We start from the raw sequence: 27,151 nt of genomic DNA on the forward strand, positions 1-27,151 counted from the left end.
TACTGACTATTGAATGTTTTGAAAGACTACATATTCTGTTACACCAAATACACAAATCTTTAAAATAGCTTCGTATGACCCCTTCAATCAAAATACTGTCTTGTTTCATTGGATTGAGCTGCACAGAATTCAAGGTCAAGAGATCTGACAATTGTTTATTTTTGTTAAGCACTTTTACTTTTTTTAAACAAAAAAAAAAATCATGATATTATTGTCTACAAATTTCATGGATAATACTGAATCCAATTTTTTATGACAAATGTTTTGACTTATGGTCACAGTATATATCATTGACAGCTTACACTGAAGTTATCTGAGGCATTTAAAGTGAAATGTATGGTTATGTAGATAATTCATTTTGTGTGTTAACAGATGTCTTGGTTAAAGGGTTATTTCATCTAAAAAGGAAGCGTCTGTCATTAATTACTCACCCTCATGTTCTCCTAAAAACTTGTAAGGCCTTTGTTCATCATCAGAACACAAATTAAGATGTTTTGGATTTAACCAGAGAGCTTTCTGATTCTCTCATAGACAGCAATGGTCCATGTACACATTCAAGGCTCAGAAAGTATGAATTTTATGAAGCAATGAGAATACTGTTTGGGTGAAACAGTCTTCTCTTTGGGAAGCATGTTCACGAGAGAGCTATGACACATACATACGGTGCTGCTGACATATTATCCGGTGTGCCACGCATTGTGTTTCAACAGAAAGAAAGACTTGCATTTTTTGCCCAGACATACTTATTTGAACCAGAAGCACCTCTCAAACAGAAGAAAATGTTAAATAAAGCAAGTAATTAAGCAATATATTTTTTCCCCCTCACTACTCTAAAGTTGACTGCACCTAGCTATGTTAGCTGAATATTGTCATTGGCTAACATGCTAATCAGTTTTCATTAGCTAACTATATGCTACTTTAGCAGCTAAGTTAACTTAGCATTCTGATTATTTAGAGTTAACTAGTGATAGAAGTGCCAATGAAGCTTTATTAATGCAAATATTGCCCTTAATGGAAAAGTCAGTTACTGCTATTGATTACCAAAATATATTCTATTATAATGGCTATTTAATATTTCTCCTAAATTTGCATTGGCACACTGGGTGTTGTTTTCTTAAGGGACCTCAAAGCATTGTTACTCCATAATTGTTAGGGCCAGAATAATGACTCAGTTCCTTGCTGAGAGTGACATTTCCTAGGGTGATGAATACAGGCATGCTGGTGTAACAGGAAGGACGATCTGCTGTTATCTTAAGCATGATCAGATTGCCCTAAAACTTATTATGACTTTATCTCACAATAACTTGTAATTAAAATACATTGTATATATTGTCAAATTTAATGAAAATGATAAATTACTGTTTTATGCCAAAAATAAATAGTATATAAAGTAAAAATCATTTTGTAAATTTTCTAACATTAATATATTCATTTTTTGATTAGAAATATGTATTGATGAGGACTTCATTTGCACGGCTTTAAATATTGTCTTAAATATTGTCTAAACAACCAAAAAGCTTATTTTAACTTTGACATCTATAAATCTCAACGATGAAATCATTTGACCCTTATCACTAGTTTTGTGGTCCAGGGTCACAAATGTTTTAATGTTTATTTTAATGTTTAATTGCAAATGTTACGGATATTATGTTGTTTGTGACGTATACCCTGATCTTCCATGATATGAGAAGACACATAACAAACAAATAAACATCACTTACAATGATGTGTTGGCTAGGCTTGAGAAATAATACTTTCACTATATTACATTGTTGCAGGCTTGAAATTTGTAAGCACAGCTTTGTTTCCTGGTGGAAGTCTCAAGGCAGGCAGACAATAGAGTTGTCCATTCACAAATCCTGTTTGGGGCCTCTTATCCATTTGGTACCTTCCGATTATATTGACTTTCCCATGCTCCATTTCATGTATTACATTTCCACCTTTGGCCAGTAACACACTGGCCTCCACCATTTAACACAGAGTATTGTAAGCACTTATTACTTATTACTACCATAGTTGATACTAGATACTTTACGGAGCCTGCTCAAATTTTCTCAGTATAGTCTAGTCGTAGCTCTGTTTAAGTATTCCTAGTCTAGTCATAGTCTTGTCTTGCTTGTTTTCCTGTGTCCTGATTTTTGTCTGTGTTTTTCAGATTATCCATTCATCTTGCCATTCGGATACCTTTATGTATACCTTTCCTGGACTACTATCCTGGACGTGTTTTTTGGATTACCCCTCTTGTCTAGCCCTATTGGATATTGTTTGCTGATTGTTGGATCATCTGTTTTTGGACTGTTCTTGTTTTGCAACTGTTATGCCTGTTTCCTGTGTATCGACCCAATCCTGTATTGGACCACATCTTGGAATGAAGTTCTGCAGATGCATCTGCATGTTTCCTGTGTTCATTCTGTAACAGTTCCACAAGGTGTTATATCTGAGGGAATGACTAGATTAGTAAAAGGTCAGAGTGACTGGCATATCAGTGGAAAAATATATAATTAAAGCAGGATATATCTTATAATGAATTACTAGCACTGTATTCCACCCTCAAATGACTCTATCATTTTTTAAAATGTTTTAAAGGCATTGATAATGTTTAGCAACTCAATGGTAAAGTTTCCAGTGTTAACATTTTTAAAACGTTCCATTAACAACTCAATGGTAAAGTTTCTACTGCTAATGTTTTTAGAACGTTTATGAATGGCAGATAACATTAAGGAAACATTCTAACATAATGCGAAAACATTTTTTGATAACTTTGAGAGAACTTTTAGAAAATGTTAGCCAAAATTACGAGAAAGTTCCCTATTAGCTGGGAGCATATAGGCTACAGATTGTGTAGGTAACTTTTTACTCTGCTCCTCTCCCAGTTTGCTTACTTATACGTGTTTCAGGAGAAAAGATGTTGTAAATCTCACCGCTCGGATTCAGCACAAACTAACATGGCTGCGCCCATCACCTGGTAGATCAACTAACTAACTAACACGGTCATTATAAAACTACCAAATACATACTGTGGGCTTAGCTAGAATATTTTAAACTGTGAAAGGGTTAAAACAATAGATGATACACAATACATATTTTAAAAAAAGGAAGCAGTATTAGCTGTTATGCTAGGACATGTCAGGAAAATAACTAATGTAATTTTTTTGAGTTTTCTATCCCTTTAAGGAACAAAAACAGTTTCACCAATGTGTTTGGCACCAACCAACATAAAATTTTCCTAATGTTCAGAAAGACTGCTGATGCAAGACTCTGCAATAACTTTTTGTTGTTTACAACTCATAAATTTTATTGACAACAGACACACCAAATACATCAAGAAGCAACAATAACAAAGGTTCACTAGGCTGAACATCCAAATAGTGATATTTTTCACAGATATTCTTCTTCAACCAAGAAGCCCTGTCCAGTTAGCACTAATCATAAGGAACACATAAAAAGGCTGAATAGGCTCAGTGCCAGCTCAACCTTTTGACTAGTAACCAACTGATGATTTGCCACTGCCTCAAGCAGTATTTTGCATACATTTTGCTTACACTGTTGTATATCTAAGTTTTTTTTATTTTAAAACATAACATGTTTATGTAAACATTTATATTAAAATAAGCTAAACATGTTTATTGCACAACATATGTTTAACATATATATGTATATATATAAAAAATTAGGGTTAGGGTTAAAGACCGTGCAGAGAAACAAGACATGAATACTGGCATGGTAGATGACCAGGACTGTTTAGCAATGGTGGACCTGGGCAGTGGAACAGTGCTGGGCCAGGGCCATGGAGCAGTGGTAGACTGTGGAACAGTGGAGGACCTAAGCTGTGGAGCAGTGGCAGAAAGTAGAACAGTGGAGTTCCTGAGACATTGATCAGTCCCCAAGGAGGATGGAACCACTGCGGTACAGACAGAGCAGGGCGTCAGAGTGGTGCCAACGAAGCATACAAAAGGAATTTACACCCAATCTCCATGGGAACCTTGGCAAAAAGAGGTTGCAAAAAGTAGTGAATAAAAATGGCATGATTAATTGTGGTCAATGTGTGTTCGAGAAGAACAAGATTTCTCTTCCATTTTACATTTTTTTTCTCCAATGAAAGGTTAGAATTTCAACTATACTATACAATATATATATATATATATATATATATATATATAGAATATGTATTGATTATTAAGAAAAGATGGTCTGCACAGTATTTTATAAATACTTTATAAAGTATATACAAAGTAAATATAACCAAATTTGGTATTAAAAAAATACATGTGGTCATGTGGTATTAAAAAATCCAGAAATATGTATTGTGCCAAGAAGGTTGTCTGTTCGTTAACACAGGCACGAACTTACTAGCAGCTGTATTTAGTGGAGTCTTAGCCGATTACTCCAATTGATCAAAGCGGCACAGTTGTTTGTGAGTGACCTCACCTACCAATACAAACACGCCCCCTAGTATTGTCCCGCCCCATCACTTTGATTGACAGCGTTGATGTAGACATTGGAAATTCAAATACAAAAGGAATTGCAATTACATTTGAGTTTTGACAGGTTACATGCACAACGCAGAGAAAAAGCTAAATATTTCAGGCTCATAGCTTGTAAGACATGGAAAATGCAGCTGCAAATGGACTTGCACTCGCAAAATGAAAATGCAAACGGTAATGCAAGATTTGCTATTGCATTTGGATTATTTCCCAATTTATGCGTCCACATAATAAAAATGCAATTGAAAATACAATTTTCAATTCCATTTGAAAATATTTTGGAAAATCCTTCCATATTTCAGCATCATTACTCTAGTCTATTAAAAGCAATACAATTGTATTTAATCATATTAGCACTTATACGATTTATGAGGGTAGATTAATATTGCAGTATACAATAAATACTATTTATTGGAATTGTCTTCCTTTATAAACCTAACAGGAGCATTTTGAGCTAGATTAATTGGAGTTTTTAGAGTGATCAACATTTCGCTCTCTGACCTTCTACAGATAAACATATAATAAACATATAAACATATAATATTTCTAACTTTTCCAGCACATTACCACATTGTTTTTTTCTGGACAAATAATCTCCATAATATAGCCTATCAGGGTGGAACTTTAAAAGTGGGACAAGAAGGACAGCATTTCAAAAGCAAAAAAGGTATGACTGAGTGGTGACATTTACCTCAATTTGAACTGTTAAATTCCAGCTGAAAAAATTAAACAATATTACGTGCTGAAAATGATCTCAGTGGAATTTCGGTTCTCAGTCAATTTCGGGAATTCTAACATTTTTGACTCTATACAGCACCACAATAGATTTGAAATGAAATAAACAAAAGATGTGCTTTAACTGCAGACTGTCAACTTTAATTCGAGGGTATTTACATCCAAATCAGGTGAACGATGTAGGAATTACAATGCGCCTCCCACTTGTTAAGGAACCAAAAGTAATGGGACAGAATATTAATCATAAATCAAAATCTCACTTTTTTATACTTGGTTGCAAATCCTTTGCGGTCAGTTACAGCCTGAAGTCTGGAATGCATTACCAGACGTTGGGTTTCATCCCTGGTGGTGCTCTGCCAGCCTGCCAACTGTTTTCAGTTCCTGCTTGTTCTTGGGGCATTAACCCTTCAGTTTTGTCTTCAGAAAGTGAAATGCATGCTCAATCGGATTCAGGTCTGGTGATTGACTTGGCTATTTCATAACATTTCGCTTCTTTCCCTTCAAAAACGCTTTTGCAGTTTTGCAGAGTCATTGTCCATCTGCACTGTGAAGCGCCGTCCAATGAGTTCTGAAGTATTTGGCAAAAATGTTAGAATTGTGTCGATGTCCCATTGTTTATGGACCTGACTGTACATCATAACAGGGTGGGTAATAATTGGGTAATAAATTAAGAAAATTGTAAAAAAGATTAATAAAAGATTAATACTTAATTACTTTGCACCGAGGACATGATCATATGATCAGAATATTTTTAATGTCTATTAAAGCATATTTAATATACAAAATTAATTTAAGCAATTTCTTAGGAATATGTGACTATTTTAGAGAAAATAAGAGTAAGTCATGAAGAAAGAAAAGTCACTGCATAACAGGAATTATCTAATTATCTGTCTTATCTAATGTTACTAAAGTGTGATATTATGGAGCTCAGAAAACTGTGCATTTCATTATTTAACCCTATGCACTGATACTATAGTGGTGCTAAACATCAGTAAAATAAAAATGAATTGAATCACTATTATCATGTTCATACTTGTTACTTCCTTTGTGATTTTGGGCATCACAATTTGTGCTCCTTCCTCACTGCAGTCTACAGAGGCGGAGTTTTTTTTTAGTACATAAATTCTGATCCCACTGTCCTGTGATATAATTTAAGCTTTACTGAACAGGGATACACAATGGAGATCTACACACCAACTGCATGTATGACAGCATGCATACTTTTTTCTGCATTACCTAGTATTTGTTGGATTTTTTTTTATTTATTAAATCATTACTTTGTATTTTTATTGCAGGTGTAGTGACAATCTTGTACATTTTTGCCACATCCTCTGCCCAAGGTAAGTGATGGAACATTATAATTATACTTTAGATGCTGGCATGCAATTATTATTATTAGTTTTATTTTACTTATTTAGACTAGTTATTTTTACGAGTGGATATTCAATGGTTAATTACGCGAGGCTAACTATTCTAAATAATATATGAGAAACTGGCTGTAAAGTAGATGGACAATCTTTTTTTTTTTTTTTTTTTTTGAATGGAGGCGGAGATGTTTGACTCCAGCCTCAGCGAGCTCGCGCTTGAGTTTCCATTCGTCGAGCTCGCGCGTGAGCGTTCACGAGCTGTGCTCGTGCACTGTGCTTTTTCTCAATTTTGCTTGACGAGGTGCCTGGCCGTGAAGCGCAAAGCCCCAAAACTAAAAACTGCGTATGAGGTTTAAAAACTTCGGAGAACCTCTAATAAAGAAAATGATAGAACAAAACACTGTTACACGCCCACCGACTGAATACCGCTTTGAATGGGCGGCGAGGGACAGAGATGAGGAACTGTGGTAACCGTAGTTCTTCGGTATAACTCAATCTGGATGTTTTGTAATGAATTCCGTTGTTTTGTTGCGACAGGTATTTCGTTTGTTTGGTCTGTTGATTGTGCGTGAGCTAGTGTTTGTTTAACTGTGTTTCTGGGAGTGACACATATGTGTTCCAAACCAGAATGGAGCCAGTTGGGAGGAGAAAGGTTAAAAACTGTAATCATATACCCTATTGCACCCAATGTATCATAACAGCATTAACAAAAAAGCAAAGTTATTCTTCAGAGGCAGAAGAAGTTAATGCATTTTAATTTGAGATTACAATAAATTTGCGCGGATAAGACCAGAGACTTTATTAAATAAATAGCATATTCATGTTGACTTTAATATAGCATTCAGAGATACCTTACCCAAATAAGATTATATTCCACATTTCATAATAAATCATGTCTTTCTTTCTCAGAAATCTGCCATCATGACAGAGGGAACCAGTGAGTGACCTAACAAAGAACCTTAACGCTGAGTCTCAACTGTTTTATAAAATTATTATTATTGTTATTGTTGTTGCTATTACTACTGCTACATTTCATCTCTTAAATCTATATTCACAGAATGATTTGTAAAAGTTAAATAACATCTTGATGTTAGCTGCAAAGTAGGTTTCAGTGGAAGGATGGAAAGCTGCCATCATCTGCACCGCTGTGGGAATGTGTCTTACAAAATCTCTGGAAGTTCCTGCTGTAATGGTAGGAGAGATTCTTGCAGCTGTGATACTGTGGTTGCTGAAGCTCTAAAAGTATAGATGTGAATCGTTTTGGGGGGCATATACCATGGCTGTCCAAAATCAATACTGGAGGTCCAGTTTCCAGGCATAGTTTGGCTCTATTTAGCCTCAACACATCTGCATGGAAGTTTCCAACATGCCTAGAGCTTGTTTAGCTGCTTCGTGTGTGTTTAATTAGGGTTGTAGCTAAACTCTACCAGGACCAAGTTTGAACAGCCCTGATATATACAAAGAGATGTTTTTTTGTTTGCCTTTCAATATGTTGCAGATAATATCACTCTGGGATTAAGCCAGCTGGTGGCTGACTGCTGTGGTTCTGTAGCTTACAATCCCCTTAATGAGATTTGCTGTAATGGCAGAATTCTGACTCGAAGCAGCACTAATGTGAAATGCTGTGGCAAAGGTAGCTGATTCACTTCATGTAACATCAACACCTTGTTCAGATTTGACATATTTTTGTTGAGGTTGACTGATCTTTATACCATTAGATCAAGAAAACCTCTTTTATAATGAGTTTTCTCTTACACTCATTTACAGACATGTACTTGACAACGACTCATGTTTGTTGTGGTGGCAACAATATATTACAACGGAAGGAAAATCATGCTTGTTGTGGCAAGGAAATGTTTGACGTGACAACCCACTGCTGCTGTGCTAACCCTGAACTAGAAGTAAAGCCTAAAAATGAAGCTTGCTGTCCAAAAGCAACAGGTGAGTGTAAATATATAATGATTAATAGATCGAATAATTAATAAATAATTTTAAGAAATGTGGTGCAAGTGGCCACTAAAAGTAAAGAATGTGAGTCATACCTACTATTGTCTTTCATGTGGTTTAGTCATACAGTAATAGATCTGTTTGTTTTAGTAGGTTATAATCAGATTTTGTTTTTTTTTGTTTTTTTCACAGATGAAGGAAAATTTCAGCAAGTCTCTCCTCACACTCGGTGAGTCAAACAGACAAGTAACAGCTACATTTATTCACAGCATTTCTTTCTCAGTGGCTAAACATTTTCATTTGACATAATTTTGTCTACATTTGAAAGTTACTTTGGATGAAAAGGTCGGCTAAATGCCTAATGCAAATATACATTCAGGTCCATTTAAATTGGGAAATTAACACAATGATTATAATAAGATTTGCAACCATTTTTATACACATTCATTTGCTGTTTGTTTGTATATATTTCAGCGTTTAGTTTTGTCTTCAGCATGTGAAATGCATGCTCAATGGGATTGAGATCAGGAGATTGACTTTTTTTACTTTCAAAAACTCCTGAGTTTTTGCTGTACGTTTTGGGTCATAGTCCATTTGTACTATGAAGTGTCGTCCAATCAACGTTGCTCAATTTGACTGTATCTGTGCAGACAGTATATTCCTGTACACTTCAGAATTCTTCTGGCTGCTTCTGTCCTCTGTAATATCATCAATAAACACCAGTAATCCAGTGCCGCTGTGATCCATGCATGCTCATGATCACACTTCTACACCATTTTTCACAGATGATGTTGTTTGCTTTGGATCATGATATGTTCCAAGCACTCTGGATACTTTTTTCTTTTTCTTTCTTTCTCAATTTCAGCCATCCAAAGATCGTGACCGCACGATGTAGAAATAGCTTCTAAATGCAAATGGCACTCTAGACCTTGTACCTGCTTAACTAATGTAGAATAATGAAGGAATAACCCACATCTGTCCTTAAAATTACTTTTATCTAGTCTTTTCATGTTTGTGTGTAGGAATGTTAAACATTTTCAACAGTATCTGTTCCAGGTAGACTACTGTAAAAAAAAATGTATAGGTCTATTTTACAACAGTTTTTCTGTGTTTGTTTTTTTGTGTGACTGGAAATCTCAAGCACAATCCCCAAAAACTCAGGTGAAGCTCTTGGCATATTTATTGTGTATTAATATTTTTATAAACCTCTATTTCATCAGATAATGATCTTTTTTCAGTTTCAGTGTTAACTAATGTCTGTTTAGTTCAAACTTTTCTAACCTCTCTTGAATATTGGAAATTATAGTTAACTATTAGTTACAAACTTATAATAGTTTATTAATTACTGTTGCAATATTGTTTTGATAATTATTGTTGCGATAATCTCACACTCATTCTGTTCTAGACTTGGATGAGTGTGGAACAGAAACCTACAATCCCCGTGAACAAATTTGTTGCTCAGGGAAGCCGCATAAAAAGGAATCCTCACTCACTAAGGTATTGGCCTTATTTACCTGAAGCTTAAATATACATGGAGATTTATATAAACACTGGGATTTTCTGTAAAATGTGCTTATGAAGTATTTGGAGAAATGACAGTATATTCAAAAACTCTGCACACATCATTTTACAGTATTATGTATATCTGTGTCTTTCAGTGCTGTGGCGTAGATGCTTACACTCTGTCAGATGACAATGTGCTGTGCTGTAATGGAATCCTTCATATCAATGTTCCTGAGCACTCAGAGTGTGTTGGAGGTGTTATATATTCTCCAGAAAACACTACTTGCCAAATGTTGACCCGTCCTCGTCTTGGTGAACACTGCTGTGGAAGACAAACCTTCAATCCTCACACACATATTTGCTGTAATGGACACAGGTATGCCCACAGAGTACAAAGATTTCATGTGATTTAAAGGCAAACTTAGTGTCAGATTTAACAATCTGAACTAGTGCAAACCTTCTTTTGCCATCAAAAAACTGCTGTCCAGATATACTAAAGACAGTGGGAAACTATAAAAAGGTGTAGACAGTTATTTTTTCAGCTTATGGGCCATCTACAATTCTACAATAATTTTTTTCACAATGTAGAGCTACTTGTGACGTTCGATTCTGTAGATCCAGCATAATGGGATACGAGTACGAGTATGGGATATGTGGACTATGATAACCAAACAACCCTTGACCCTTGATTTTAACAGCACAACCATCATGAGGGGGTGATGTGTCTTATGTTGACCACAAAACATGAAAAGTATCAGCCAAGATACAACCATTGGAAAATATAGAACCTGAAGGTGCAGAAAAAAAATCTAAATCACCTTTAAAGTTGTACAAATAAAGTTATACTACTACTAAATGAATACTACTTCTACTACTACAAAAAGACATTGTAATACATTTACGGTACAAAATTTAAAACTTTTATGGTACATGATCTTTACTTAATATCGTCATGATTTTCAACCGACACAATGTATTTTTTGGCTGTAATTACAAATATACCACAGTTACATAAAACTGGGTCCAGGGTCACATATAATTTCTTGAGGAGTAAAACTGAAACGTTAGTGGTCTTTCTATGCATGTTTCAGCTAAAATATGTCTCAGTCTTTGGTCATGAAAAAAAGATATGCCTCTCTGATTCGCTATTTCAAAAAGTATGAGTACTCATGTGTAACAGGAAATGTGTATGCTGAGAGACCATAGGAATGTGCTTACTGGCCCTGCATTTCTCACAGAAGATTATCAGTTGGTACACTTTTTAGATTAAGAGTATCTCATCCAGGCTACCAGATAAACTCTCAAGACATTTAAAACCCACTAGCATCCTGAAAAAGCTGATCAGTTTGTGTGTCAGAATCAACTTTATTGCCAGGTATGTTTACACATGAGGAATTTATTTTAGTGACAGAAGCTCTACAGTGCAACAGGACAAGACAAGACAGATAATAAAAGAATTATCAATATATATATATATATATATATATATATATATATATATATATATATATATATATATATATATATATATATATATATATATTATATACAAGAATGTAAAATATAAAATGTATAGTATAACGTTCTAGTATAAGCAGACATTATGTTTTGTACAGTGTTATGTGCAAATTGTAGTCTAAATAAGTCTGTATGTTAAATAAATAATGTATAATAGTGTTGTCAAGTGTTCATGACATGGACTGCCTGGGGGAAGAAACTGTTCCTGTGTCTGGCTGTCCTGGTACTCAGTGCTTCTCAATGATTCTCAATCCTGACTACCCTCTGTAATCTTCTGAGGTCAGAATTGGTAGCTGAATTTAACCAGACAGTTATAGAAGAGCAGAGGATGGATTTAATGAGTAGAACTGTTTTAGCAGTTCCTGTGGCAGGTTGAACTTCCTCAGCTGACAAAGGAAATACAATCTCAGCTGGGCCTTTTTCACAATGGAGTCAACGTGAGTGTCCCACTTCAGGTCCTAGGAGATGATGGTGCCCAAGAACCTGAATGACTCCTCTGTTACCACAGTGCTGTCCATGATGGTGAGTGGGGGGAGTGCAGGGGGGTTCCTCCTGAAGTCCATTATCATCTCCACTGTTTTGAGCGTGTTGAGCTCCAAGTTATTTAGACTGCACCATTCAGCCAGCTCTTTGACCTCCTGTCTGTAAGCAGACTCATCACCGTCCTGTATGAGGTGGATAACTTCAGGAGTTTGACAGAGGCAGTCGTTGGTGTAGAGGGAGAAGAGTAGTGGGGAGAGGACACATCCCGGAGGGGCTCCAGTGCTGGTTGTACGGGTGCTGGATAAGAATTTTCCCAGCCTCACTATCTGCTGTCTGTCTGTCAGGAAGCTGCTGATCCACTGACAGACGGAGGTGGGCAGCGATAGTTGGGTTTATTTGGGGTGGAGAAGGTTTGGGATGATAGTGTTGATGGCCGAGCTGAAGTCTACAAACAGGGTTCTAACATAAGTCCCTGGTCTGTGTAGGTGTTGCAGAACATAATGCAGTCCCATATTTACTGCATCATCCACTGACCTGTTTGCTCTGTAGGCAAACTGCAGGGTTCCAGTAAGGGTCCAGTAAAGTTCTTCAGATAACCCAAGACCAGTTTTTCAAATGGTTTCATGGCCACAGATGTGAGAGCCACAGGTCTGAAATCATTAAGTCCAGTAATTTTGGGTTTCTTTGGGAAGGGGATGATGGTGGAAGCATGAAGGCACTACACACAGCTCCAGTGATCTGTTAAAGATCTGTGTGAAGATGGGGGCCAGTTGGTCAGCACAGGTTTTCAGACAGGCTGGAGTCAAACCATCTGGGCCTGGTGTCTTTCTTCTTTTGTTTTTCCCGAAGACCTGGCACACGTCATAATCGCTGAGTTGAAGGGCAGGTGTTGGAGAGGGGAATTGTAGGAGGTGAAAATGGTTTCTTTTCAAACCTGCAGTAGAACTCCTTGATTTGCCACAGTGCTGGGGGATGGTGTCTTGTAATTGATGTCTTTCAGACCTTTCCACACAGAAACTGTGTCACTAGAGGAGAACTGAGTGCAAAGCTTTTCAGAATAATTTCTCTTTGTACTTGGCCTGTTTATACAAGACTCTGTCCCCTATCCTGCGAGCATCTTCTTTGGCTTGACAGAGTTTAGCAGTGAACCATGCTTTGTCATTGTTATAAGTTAAATAAGTCCTGGTAGGAATGCATATGTCCTCACAGAAATTGATATATAATGTTACAGTTTCTATGAGTTCGTCCAGATCTGAGGTAGCAGCTTCAAAGACAGTCCAATCAGTGAGAGAGAAACAGGTTTGTAAATCCCACTCTGCTTCGTTAGTCCTTCTTTTTGCAGTCTTTTTACAGTTTTTACTAAGTACAGGTTTAGCTGATTTCAGCTTTTGCCCATAGGTCGGTATGAGATGGACCAAACAGTGATCAGAAAGTCCCAAGTCAGCTCGTTGGACAGAGTGATATGCATCCTTTATTACGGTGTAGCGGTGATCCAGTATATTACTGTCTCTGGTTGGACAAGTAACATGCTGTCTGAATTTTGGCAGTTCATGTGAGAGATTGGCTTTATTAAAGTCCCCGAGAATGATTAAAACAGAGTCCGGGTGCTGTTGCTCAGTTTTTGTAAAGCCAGGCTAGCGTGCGCTTGCTGAGGGATGTAAACACACACCAGAATAAACGAGCAAAACGTTTCCCTGTTAATTCTGCGACGCGGTCCGCTCTAAGCAGCTGAAAGCCCAACAGACTTATTGCGCTATCTGGAATGGTGTCATTTAGCCAGGTTTCCATGAAACGCAGAGCAGTAGAGTTTGAAAAAACCCTGCTAATCTGGGTGAGCAGAAGAAGTTTGTCCACTTTGTTGGGTAGAGAGCAGAGGTTTGCCAAGTGAATGCTGGGCAACGGCATTCAGAATCCGCGTTGTCTGAGTTTCACAACCGCACCGGCCTCCTTCCCCCATCTGCGCGATCTTAGGCATTTGACCAGCACCGCTGCTCCACTAACTACGATGTTCAGCAAGACGTCTGAATAATCAAAAACCAATGAAAAATTTTGTAGAGTGGTCTGCCGAATGTTCATCAGTTCATCCCTGGTAAAAACGAGAAACAAAAACAATACAAGCTCTTGAAGAAGGCACGATGGTTGGTTGTTGAATTACTTTTTTATGCTTTCTTTTTAGCCACAGCAAGAAGAATGGCAATTTCTGTTGTGGTTCAGAAGTCTATGATCACCACAACAAGTTCTTGAGATGCTGCTCAGGTCATCTCTACAACCTAACCCATTTACATGAAATAACAGAGTGCTGTGGAAACCTATTGCTGCAATATAACAACAATCAGACTTGCTGTTCCTCCTCAACCAATTCCATCATTTATCAAACCAAACCAAACCACCGTTGTTGTGGGCATTACTACTACAACACTTCCCTGTGGAGCTGCTGTGCTGAACATCTCAAACCAACACCAAAACCTAACAGCTCTCCTGCAGAATACAGACTTAAACCACTAATGGACCTGATCCCTGAAATGTGCAACGAAACAGGTGATGTTCTTGAACATTTATTGCGGTGTAAACTGAAATAGCATTTTCTGGAAGCAGACTAAATAATTTCTTCTCTTGTGTGTGTGTTTGTAGTGTTCTTTGGCAAAGTGGAAAGTGTGGCACTTAAAAACGATCAGCGTCATGTTGTGTTGAAAGTTGTTGGGCAAGTCGATGTAAAATCAGAAAAGGTCATCAAAGACCCTTGGCTTCATGTGTCCCTGGATCACTGCAGCTCTCCTGCTACAGAAAACAACATGACCTACCTTTGGGAGCAAAACCACAATGGAAAGTACAAGCTTCTCTCTCACCCTGTTGACCTAACCTCTGACATTCACATGTTCTATTTTGTGTGTTACCAAAAGAAGGGATAGACATGGATTGAGATCTATTTCCCATGATTTCCAAAGCATGCTGGTTTTCTGTTTTGAAAAGAATTTGTATCCTAACACTACTTTATTATTAATTCTAAATGACTCTAGTATGTGAATGGCCGCTGTATTTGAAAGCTAAGAACTTAAGACAAGTTTCTAAAGTCTCAACTATTTTATTAAGCTATATGGCTAAAATTGTCTGCCAAATGAATAAAACTAATGAATGAATACATTTTAGTTTTTAGGTCTTATCTAATAGGAAAATGTGTAAATGACAGTTATTTGTAATGAACGTGTTTATTCATATAGAGTTATCCTTTAACTTTTTTAAAAATCGAAATTGCTGTGCAAGGCCAGATCTACTAAACAGTGGAAAATAGTAAACAGCTCCGATGAGCCAAAAAATGAAGAAAATTAAATTAAAATAACATGGTTTGGCAAACAAATATAAACATTTATTCTGGCATTGCAAATAATTATTTTTGTTGCTGTTATGTGACGTAGTGGTGTCTGACTAGGGAGGAAATGTGGGGTAATGACATCATCATTTCACAAAATATTGATTGTCCAAATTAAACTGCAAGAGTGTCGTTTTCAGATTTATACACTCTGGGACCCAGTTAAAAAAAATATTGGTTTCATTCTCCCAAAATGCTTGATCTGTGTGTGGACAAAAAGCCAGTATTATACAAAGTGTTTGCACACAGCTAAGCATGTCTCCATGGAGATCCTTTTTGGGGCATTAAACGATGACGCAATCTAATTTGACGAGCGCAATCGCTAGTTTAGTAAATTGTTGCGTGATTCATTATCAGTATTCTCCTCTCTTCTATTTTGCGTCTGAAAGGGAAATTCCTACTATTTTAATGACAAGAACAGTTTGCAAGCTATTAGTAAAGCTGGTCTTAAATTTGATATACGATAAATTACACTGCATCATGTAATAAGCATTTTTTAATCGTACTGTATTTTTATTTTATTTTTTTTATCTCAGGTCTATTTCAGTTTCTGTTCCATGTTTATATACTATAGATCAAAGGTGCATCTTATAGTAATTGTTGGTTCAAAAGCTATTAATGACTTTTATTCTAATCCTTTTTTATGCTTTAATGTTTTTTAATGTTTTTAAACGACACCAGCTCAATTAGAAGCTTGAAGTTAGTATGAATTTTATTAGTAATATTTTTATTTCTTTTTATGAGTGACAAATGTGTATGTTTGTTACATTCATTACATATGCTCAATCCGTGTGTTATATCTGCATACAATTTTATTTTTAAGCAGTATTTCATACATTTGCATTAAAAATTTGCACATATAATCTGTCTATATCTAATACGTGTAGAGTGACCTGTCTTAACAACAACCATATGAAATGTTGTGTGAAGAAAGTCTACTCACTCAAATTGCATTATGGATAAAGATATGGAACTTAAGAAAAAGATATATTACCATTTGTGATTGTTTATGAAATATATTGTTTCTAAATAAAATACTCAGCATCAAAATTGCTATTTACAAGTAGCCTACATGTTCTTAGCTATATATATATATATATATATATATATATATATATATATATATATATATATATATATATATATATATATATATATATTCACAGCTGCATGTATATTTACAGTTCAAATGGCCATAAGCCATAAGTCCATAAACCATTACTACTTATGATTTGTTGAAGCTCTGATGTAGTCTTTTAAACTTGGGTGAACCTTGTTTATTATGTTCTAAAAAAGCCATGTTTGAATCATTGCTTGAATAAGTATGAATAAAAAAAATATTAAATATGAAGCTTATATTGTTAAAAATACATGAAAAAGTACACTGATGAGCCTTTGTGCCGAAGCTCAGGCCCGGTTTAACTGCTTGGTGTGTTCCAGGCTGTGTTCCAGTTTACCCACTTTCCATTGGGAATTTTGAATCATAGAAAACAGTCATAACGCATAATGTAAATCATGTGACAAATAATTTAATCAGCAATAAACAATGCACTTTTAACAATAATAAACGAAAGCTAGATTAAACACACAATACAGAAGGAAAAAAGGTAGAAAGATAGCTGAGACAGTAGTGTGTGAGAAGAGTTTTGATAATAAAACTTAGATTTTTGTGTAATTTCTTTAGCATATTAATTTATTTGTTGGCTTGGTCAGCAGCTTTGTAAATTTTGACATTGTTGCTGTTGTAGGTAGCAAAATAATTTGGGAAAGTGATAATGTGGTCATCAAGACCTGAAAAATAATTGCATTTCCTCTGAGGAGGCGGGAAGTGCATGAACTGTATGAGAAAATTATCCATACACAACAAACAATGTAAATGTTGCAAAATTAAAACAAGGCTATAAACCCACCGAACCCAATGAGTTATAACGGATCGTAAATATTTGTACTGAAGTGAATTCTATGTTCTTATGCTGTTTTTCACAAGGTTTAACAAACTAAAGAAAAACATGTTAGTTTGAATTTAAAGGCATCATAACTTTAGACAGTAGTAGCACAAACACTTTTAAATTCCTCTTTAACTGCTTCCACTTTTTAAAAGATGGCTGTCAGGATCTTGCAACCAAAAATAGTGTGCGAAGACAGTGCCAGAAATTCAGCATGATCATCACATATGGTGTTTGCCCTTGACTATAGACCATGCCTATAAAAATGTGCAATGAAATCAATGCAACATTTTTGTTATTCTCCTGAAGTCACAATGGACTAGAAATGCCTCATTGACTGCAGTGTAGTGCCTTTAAAGCCAGTTTAACAAAACAAGATATTATTGCATGTTGCAGCAGATTGAAAATCTGAGCATATTTTACATGGTTTAACAAATGCGACAAATACGTTTTGCACTGGGACAACCAGTCAGCAGTCAGTGTTACCACCTCTGATACTGTTCACAGCCTCCCATGCATGCTTTTAAGGGATGGCTTGCCATTCCTTCAGCAATGCTTTTTGCAACTCCACAAGGATTCCTGGAGGGTCCTGACGTGCTTGGACTCTTTGCATAGAAAATATTCATATTTTCTCTGTATTGTTGATAAAGTGAATGCAGACTTAAAAAATATTTTTACCAAAAAAAAAAACAGTTATGATTTCAATATTTTCAGGTACTGTATAACATTGTTACCTACCACAACCCTACAGAAGATAAGTGGTTTGGAGAAAATAGATGAATGGATGAACTTCCAAAATACTTTGGTGTATTTTTCAAGTTCCATTTAAAATACCTTTCCATTATTGTTTGTGATTTTGCATAATTATACTGGTGCTGAACATGTTAAAATTAAGAAACTAATAAAAGTGGTGAACTGCCATTGTATAAATATGATGATATTAATATAACATTAACCTGCCATAATAACTGTATAGCACACTAGGGATGGCATTTTTTTTCAGGTCAAGTTTTTTTACTAGATTGTATTTATTTATTTTATTTTATGAACCATCCTATTAAAGAACATTTGTAGTATAATAAATGTGAAAATATTGATCTGGAGGAAGTGAAGCCACAAACAACCTATTTATCGGTGGTTCTTTAATAAACCTTTAAAAAGAGTTCCTTGTAGTGCCAGAAAAGATCCCTTATGACACCAGTGAAAAACGTTCACAAAATGTTTCTTCAGGAAACCAAAAAAGGTTTCTCTATGGCATGGCTCCGAAACCCCATTTTTGGTTCTTCCTGGTACTTTTTTTTTAAAGAGTGTAAGCCACTAGCAGTTTTTGGCAAAGAATCTTGCTGTTCACAGAGTGCTGTATCCAAGCATGTTAACAGAAAGTTGAGCGGAAGGGAAAAGTGTGGAAGAAAAAAATACACCTCCAACCAAGAGAATCACAGCTTTATGAGGATTGTCAAGCAAAATGATTCATTAATGTAAGTTTGCTTTAAATTGCAGTTGATTTATTTTTACATAAATTGGAAAAAAACAACAACAGCTGTTTAAATTGCCTTTTTTGTGATTCCAACACCGTATCCACATTGGATGTGAGCATCGTACTTATCTCTTTCATGTCAGAAGCAGTGTTTTTTGTCCAGTGCAGACCTAATCACTGATTATTGTGCGTTCTATTGTCTTCAGTTATGTTGTACTGCTCATGTCTGGTGTAGACATCGGATAACATTACAAAAGAGCTCCATACAATCAATCAAATGAGACAGTTCCACACAGGCCTTTCAGAGAGACTGAAACTAATTATTACAATATTTGGTTTGTCATAAACATTAGACAATTGTGTGTATCACAGCTGACATAAAGGTCAAATTAAATGTTACTGTTGGATGAACTGTACAGTTGTATTTAATTTTGGAAAAGCCCAAAGAGCAGAAATTGCAGACAGTTGCAGTCTGGAAGTTGATACATGAACTGGAAAGGATCTTTGTGGCTAGTTTGACGTCTCCATCTGTAGTCTGGAAACAGATCATCATAGACGATTTGACTATGCTTTTTAACAAAAAAAGCAGACACTGCTATTAGTCTGCTGTACAGACATAACTAACAGGATGCAGCTGCTATAGTCTGAGAATCCAGACATTTGGGACAACACTATATTGCCTCGTGCATATATATACATTGTGTATCAAACCTGCTTTTGACCTTAGTGAACAGTGTGTGTGTGTCACTAATCTAGTAAAGCACAATAATCTAAGAATTTCTGCCCAATTTGGTCAAGGTCTAAATATTTTCCATAATGCACTTATCATTACGTGTTGGCTGTGCATTTATATCCGGTTAAGGATGTGCTGAGATCCAAATGTAAGCATTGTCACAGTTATGCTGTGTTACTATAAGGAGGATAGAGAACAGACAGTTAATGTGAAATGCTTACACAACTGCTCAGGAATGCTATTTGGCTTTTAGACTTATTGTGGTTTATTTTATGTGGCACTGCTTCAATCGTTTTAGAAAGAAAACCGAACAGAGATGGACTTTTCTACTAAAAAATAAACTCAACCATGACGTGTGTTGGTTATTCAAGGATGATTTGATGTACGTGCATAGTTACACAGACCTTACAATGATCGAACGTATTTCTCTGTATATCATCACTAAGCGTACTGGATATTAAATATGTCTTAATGAATTTAACATGGATGCTTAGCATGTTTCTAGATGTCAAAGAAAAGGGTTCAGACCAGCCTTTGGAGAGAGCCTTTGGCCTATCTATTACAAGGCTCAGTTTACAACCTAACAGAAAAAGATAAAAAATAAGTAAATGGTTTAACTTTATTTTGATGGTCCCTTGTAAAGATTCTGTCGCACCTATCTTTGCACCTACATGTCAACTAATTTTCATTAGAGTGCTAGTAGAGTACTTGTAGACTGGTAGGGTTACGGTTAGAATAATTTGACATGTTCTTGAAAAGCTACCTATAGTCAGTGGAATGTCGGTTGGTAGATCATAACTAAACATTCTGCTTATACTCTAATGAAAGTTAGTTGACATGTATGTCACTTATTGTCAACAGAATGTTCATAAGGGACCATCAAAATGAAAAGAAAATTATTTCGATTCAAGTGATTTTATTAAACACTGATAGCTCCTAGATAACCCGTTTGTAAATAACTTTATAAATCCATTAATTAATTAGTTCATTCATTCATGCATATGTTGGAACAATGCTTTATAAATGATGAATTGAGTATTTACTAATGCTTAATTCATAGTGTGTGTCACAACGTTGGACTCTTTTGTTTGTGTTGTCATGTTCCATGTGCTCATTGTGACCCACTTTCTGTTAATTAGTCCTATTGTCGTCAGGTGTGTCTTGTTAATTTGTCAATTCCCTTGTATTGAAAAGTTAAAAAATTAAAAGTTATTTTTATTATTATTATTATTATTTCCTTGTCGAGTCCTCCTTCGGCCTAAACCACAGCGTGACAGTGTGCAGTTATTATGAAGTGTTACTCATTCATTCATTCTTTGTTTGTGATTCTCATGTGATTCTCAAACAAAGCAGAAGCATCCGTCTAAATGTAGGGCAGGGCCTGTCACAGCTCCTGAGATATCTTACACCCCTTATTACGTATTCTCTCTTCTCTCCTCCCAGTTTTTTTTTTTTATTATTTAATGAAAACGTACCATCCATTGCTGCAGGAGAAGAACTGCGTACCTCAAGGTAGTCGTCACAAAATTTGAACCTGCTTTTCAGAGATTTTATTAAGAGGACACCAGGTTTTATTTAAGTCATGCAAATTTTCACTTTGTGTTCTTAAACCTTGTGTTGTGTTATTTAGTAACAGCTTGATTGTAATTGTTTATTTGAGTGACACCTGATAAAGCCATGAACATTGCATTTTTTTTCTTTTCTGTAAAACTTTAAGCCCACATATATCAGAATCTCACACATAAAAAAAAACATATCAGTTGAATGATGAGATAAAACAGTGCTACTGTGTAATACTCAATTTTTCCACTATCATCTCCTACACAAAGCCAGGTTTTCAAAGCCAGAAGGCTCTCTCGCGCAGAAAGTCCTAACGGGAAATTATTAATACGGAGTTTCAAATACATGTATGTTTTCAAAAAAAAAAAAAAACGGAAATGTTTGGAAACATAAAGACATTAAATGTACAGAAAGACTTGGACAATGTATGATTTATTTGTGTGTGTCAAGTCATCTCCAAGTGATAAAGTAGGCTATTTTAACAATACAGCACTGTAAAACCTTACCAGGGTTTTATGAGTAAAATACTGGCAACATTGTTGCCAGCTAGTTACTGTAAAGCATCTGTAAAGATAACTGACTGCCAACCGTGTTGCCAGTATTTTAATGTCTCGGTACCATTACAGTGAGTAAATGACAACAGTGTTGCTAGTTTTATGCCATAAATCAGGCATTACAGCAGTGGTTTCAGTTCATCACAGTACAGTTAAACACATGCTCTGGGTACAATTTATAATGCAGTACTCATTGTGTTACTCTAAAACTTATGAAGCATTATTTCACAAATACACTTTATTTAGTATACTCTATTTTTAACAAAAAATATGTAGCAATTTGTTTTAAATGTTAAAATATGTCTAAATTGTACTTTTCAGCATCAATAAAAAAAACTTAAAGAGATGTATGTTTTGCGCTTGTAAATGTTATATATTAATACCTAGGTATAAACATAAGATCAGGCTGGTAGTTATGCAGGGTTGGCGGGAAATGTGTATTGATTCACCTTTATTATGTTATGCGGTTTATTTTGTTATGATCGGTTAACTGTTTTTGTGACGTTAAGAGAATAGCACCTCCGCCGCACATACATAAGAGAAAGACAGTCTACTTATAAACTGCTATTTTTCTGCACTAAACAAGTGAAATTTGCATATTTTTTAGAAGTCACGCCTTCACTTCCATCATCCACCGAACTCGCCACCTGGTCGCGATCCCAATCACCCGAGTACTAATCAGCCGCACCTGTAGCCATTCACCTGCCACCCTTCAAAACACGCTCTCACCATTCCTTCCACAGCTGATAGCAGATTGAAATAAATATTAACAAAAGTAAAAGTAACCCAAATGACGACGTTTTGCAGCCGCAGTCCTCTCTGGTGGAATAGGTTTGTGTTAGGTGCAGAGAAGAATTAATGTTGTAAACGTCTAAAATTTTATCTCTGTGAAAATAATATCTCTGTGAGCTTGAGAATATGGCAGGACATGCACACATCACCCTCAAGCTCTGGTCATTCCGTCTGCCTTTTCAATATATGCAATTATTCACTACAAATATTGTAGCATCCACAAAATGGCAAGATAATCTTCTGTTTAATAATATGCTGATTTCATCTTTTTTTTATTGATTTAATTTTTCACTAATGGAGACATCATTAACATGGTGGTGATTAAAATTTTTTGGTTTTAGTTATATTTCCTGGTATGAACAAGAATCAGGAGAATTGTTTGTGCTTTTGACTTGTACTAATTACTTCATTATTATTATATTATTTTTATTAATTTTGGACACTTTTCCCCTTTGGACACTTTATTTTGTTAATAAAAAAGGCCTTACGCCACACCCACTGTTACTGTCGTTATACTAATTTTATTAAAACCCAGCAAACCCAATTCACATTTGAGTCATTTGGTCAAAACATTAGCACTAGTTTTCTAACCAACAGAAACGTCTCCAGGTTACATATGTAACCGTGGTTCCTCGAAGGAACAAGACGCCGCGTCGATGGCGCTATAAGGAACACCTTATAGTGTGATGGCTCTGAATCATGTGTAGCATAAAACCAATGAAATGGTGGGACGTCATAGGCAGGTGACGTCATTGGCCAGGAAGCCTAAAAGCACAGTCTCTGAAACTGCTTGACAGTGAGTGACCGGCCTTCTTTTACTCTCGCGACTGCAGTGAGGATCGACTTGATCCGAGCAGGGGCCATAGTGGAGGTGGAGTAAATTTCTATAATCTTAAAATGTCGAAACCAGAAACTGTCTATGAACACTCTTTCATATCCCTTCACCGCTATCAATCTAAGGAGGTCAGTTAAGACCTTTTTATTAAACTATATCATGTTGTCTGAAGATCTGGACCTTATGATTGTGACAAAAACTTTTATTACTGTTGGTAACCTGAACTATGTATCTGAAGCATCTCCAAGTGATTTTAAGTTTTTAAGTACCCCTCAATCATGGGATGCAGCTAGTTAAGATACATTGTCGTTCTTCAGTTGACCAAATATTATTGACCAAATAATTGCCAACAAAAATAAGTATTACAAAAACAATTCTCCAAAATGTCAGTATTTTCTAGGGGCTTATAGAACAGTCACAAACTCAGACTATTTCCATTGACTATCACAAATCTACACACCCTCCAGAAGTCTAAGATCTGCAAGTGAGTGACACATTGTGGTACCATCACAGAGAGGCTCAAAATCACCCTCCAGAACATTCTCATTCACCGTTTCTTGCTGGTGGAATGATCTTTCAGCCCTTATCCAGAACGCTGAATCCCTGTCAATCTTCAAACAATGACTGAAAACGTATCTCTTTCTACACTACTTGACTTCTACTTGACAGTTTGTACTTTTTACGATCACTTCCTCTGTGTGTTTTTTTTCTTTAAGATGAATTGTTTTATGCATTCTCTATTTGTAAGTTCCTTTGAAAAAAAATGCAAAATGACTAAATGTAATGTATGTGTAAATGTCACCCAAAGCTTATTATGTTGGAAACCTGCTATTTGGCAAAGTTTCTGAACGGAGAGAATCGTGTTCTCCTTCAGAATGTCACAGTACATGTTAGAATCTATGTTTTCCTTTTGTTGAACCACAGCTCTCCATAAGCAGCAGCATGTAGCCCCAGACCATGATGCTGCCACCACCATGCTTGACTGTAGGCAAGACACAGTTTTCTTGATACTCCTCACCGAACACTAACTGAGCCAAACATGTTATCTTAGTCTTATCAGACCACAGGACATGGTTCCAGTAATTCATGCTCTTAGACAGGTTGTCTTCAGCAAACTGTTTGCAGGCTTTCTTGTGAGCCAGCTTTAAAAAAGGGCTTCACTCTGTGACGACAGCCATGCAAACCAGCTTGTTGCGGTGTGGTGCATATAATCTGACTTTCCACTTCTGCAACCTCTAAAGCAATGTCAGTTTGAGAGTGCTTCTCATAGGCTAGGCCATCTTTGTTTAAAGCAAATGTTCTAATTCTCAAATCCTCTGAATTGTTTGTTTTTTTGCCATGAGGTGCATGTTTAACATGTGGTCATTATGAGAGAATTGCACCAAAGCACCAAATTTTAACTTTTAACTGCTCTAATACAAGATTTGTAAGGTCCTGTCAAACAAAAACATGAAGATAATAAATAGGACATGGTTTTTAATGGTTAATAAGAAGTATAGCTTAAGGTGTACTCACTTTTGTTGCCAGATTTTTGACAACAATGACCGCATGTTTAGTCATTTTCAGAGGACAGTAAATTGCGCCTTGGTAAAATATACTAAAATGTTTTTTTTTAACTGGTAAGCAGTGTACTATGTATGTGTTGGTATTATATATATATATATATGGCGTGATATATATCTGTGACGTAGATTCAGAAATTCCCAGGGCTCGTGTATGAAGGGTATTCCTCGTGCATGTGAGTTTTTGCAGACACGTGTGTTTTTTCTTGTGCTCACGTCACAGCTCCAGCTGCTCTAGATTCTCTCAGAAAGACATCAGAATAGAGATTTATTGCAAACTAGGGTGTAGTTATTTGATATGTTAATACCCTGCGTAGCTAGTTTTTGTAAATCTTATATTAAAAATTCTAAATATTCAGTGTGGCCATTAGGAAGGTTCTTAGAGAAACCGTCATAATGACAGGAAGTTTCCTTATACATGATCTGCCTGTGGAGAGTTTGATAAGAGTTTGATAAGGAGATCTTGTCTAGTTTTGGCGTGTTAGGGTGTATATTGTTTTGTGAGAGGTATGATGCAATAATATTGTCTCATTCTTTTCCCTCCCTATTCCATGTAGATCTTCTTTCTCGAGGAGACAGTAAGACGTGAGTGTGACGAAGGGGAAGAACTAACTGCAGCCCTGAGCCTGGCCAAAGAACAACTGCTGCTCACAAAACCATGTGAAACCTAGACACATCCAACTCTCAAGACTTACAGGATCTTCTCTGCCACTCTGCCGCTTCAGTGAATGACAGTCCGATAGTTTGTGTATTTTGTGTATTTCTAGGTCAGTTTTTGTACTTTTTTGGAGTATAATTAAATTGTGGTACTTTTACATTAGTTGAAATAAATAGCATTCAACTTTCCTAATTTTATTTTTCATCAAAAGTACAGAAAAATAAAAATAAAACATACAAAAGGTTCCAATGCAGAATCAGGATGAACAGCTATGTTTATTTTTTTAGCAAGCATAAAAAAGACAAAAGTGCTGATGAAGAAACACGGCAGCCTAGCATCTGACAGGCACTTTTCATACTACCGGGTGGACCCCCGAGCCCTTATCAAGATTGCGCTCTTTCAGAAGGGGCCAACAACTGCAGTTTTCAGGGAGTATGGAAAAGTCCCAGACAAAAAAAATGAAGTGTTCACCGGAGGGTGTGAGTGTTGTTGAAGCTACTATGTATGAGGTGAGAAGAAAGTCTGTTTAGCTGTGGCTAGTTCCACACTGAAAGCATCTTCATAGATGCTATAGTGACTTTCAAGCTTTGTTTTCCCGCCACATACACTCAGCATTTTTGCATTGTCTTGTCATACTCTCTGTTACGTCCGTATTGTCCTGGGAGGGTTGTTTTTTTTCTATTTCTCAATCTCTCTACTATCATCTCACAGGATCTGTGATTGGATAACACGACTGTCAATCTTCATCGATGCATTACACCTGTAGCCAATCGGATGTCAGCTGTCTCGTATAAAGACCCGGATGAAACGTGAAATCGAGAGGAGCGATTTGCTTTTTGTTTGTTGCTCTCTCACGTTTGCTTTATTTGCTCCTATTTGATTCTGTGTGTTTAAGTTTGTTTCTCTTTTGCTTTTGTAAGAACTTGACTATTGAACTGCATTCGTGCTGTGACTCGACTCTCTGTTTTCTGAGTTGAATTCTGTCCTACCTCGACGCATAGTGATGGGACCAGCTGAGCTTGTCACGTGACGTACATCTTACAACACACAGGGTAACATTTTGTCTAATCACACTAGTTAGAGAGCGGGTGCCACTTTGTATTTATATTTGATAGTCAGCGTATTCTACGCTGAAGATGTTACTTTCTTTTTTTGTTTAAATTAGCTTGATTGTTGTTAGAGGGTTTTGTTTTATTACTTTTCTTTCAGCACCGCTCTTGTCCCTCGCTTATGTTGTCGTCAATTTATTTCGTATATAAATTGTAAATAGGTAATTGTTGGTTTAAAGGTATTTTGGGTTTGTTTATTCTGATTGTTATTATTATTGTTCGTTTGGGAATATTTTGTTACGGTGAAACTTTTCCTTCACTAAACAAAAATCAGAAACCATTTGCCTCTGCCTGCTTAATCACACACCACACTTCCAAAGCAAGAAACAGCAGTAGCCAAACTATTTTTACTATCTTTTAAATTTCAAATGTTACCTCCCAAATATCCCTAGCTGCCGACCAAATAGGGAGCCGTAACACTCTCAACTGCTGTTGATTTTTCTCCATGTTGATTTCAATCTGTCATTTTTCTTGCACTATGAGCAATTTCATCAATTACATTCTTAACTTTTTAAGTTAAA

At 36.1% G+C, this 27,151-nt stretch overlaps 1 protein-coding gene across 8 annotated transcripts; it reads left to right on the plus strand.

Annotated features, from left to right (window-relative positions):
- Positions 1–6,367: 6,367 nt before the first annotated feature.
- Positions 6,368–26,875, plus strand: LOC122335103 (galaxin-2-like). 8 transcript variants are annotated; one of them, XR_006248924.1, is made up of 13 exons: positions 6,368–6,422; positions 6,515–6,559; positions 7,496–7,523; positions 7,681–7,778; positions 8,085–8,219; positions 8,354–8,527; positions 8,726–8,762; positions 9,675–9,694; positions 9,939–10,030; positions 10,192–10,412; positions 25,421–25,630; positions 25,809–26,030; positions 26,233–26,871. XR_006248924.1 is itself a non-coding variant. In XM_043232872.1 (12 exons), the coding sequence occupies exons 1-12, from the start codon at positions 6,398–6,400 to the stop codon at positions 14,944–14,946; spliced, it is 1,515 nt and encodes a 504-aa protein (XP_043088807.1). In that variant the 5' UTR covers positions 6,372–6,397; the 3' UTR covers positions 14,947–16,481. The 8 variants fall into 8 exon arrangements, 6 of the variants coding, with proteins under 6 accessions (XP_043088813.1, XP_043088807.1, XP_043088808.1 ...); XR_006248923.1 differs by having other exon boundaries at positions 25,809–26,873; XM_043232872.1 differs by lacking the exons at positions 25,421–25,630; positions 25,809–26,030; positions 26,233–26,871 and adding exons at positions 14,214–14,575; positions 14,669–16,481 and having other exon boundaries at positions 6,372–6,422.
- Positions 26,876–27,151: the final 276 nt, after the last annotated feature.

Source organism: Puntigrus tetrazona, unplaced genomic scaffold (assembly GCF_018831695.1).
Source record: "Puntigrus tetrazona isolate hp1 unplaced genomic scaffold, ASM1883169v1 S000000716, whole genome shotgun sequence".
In the NCBI taxonomy this organism is placed as follows: domain Eukaryota; kingdom Metazoa; phylum Chordata; class Actinopteri; order Cypriniformes; family Cyprinidae; genus Puntigrus; species Puntigrus tetrazona.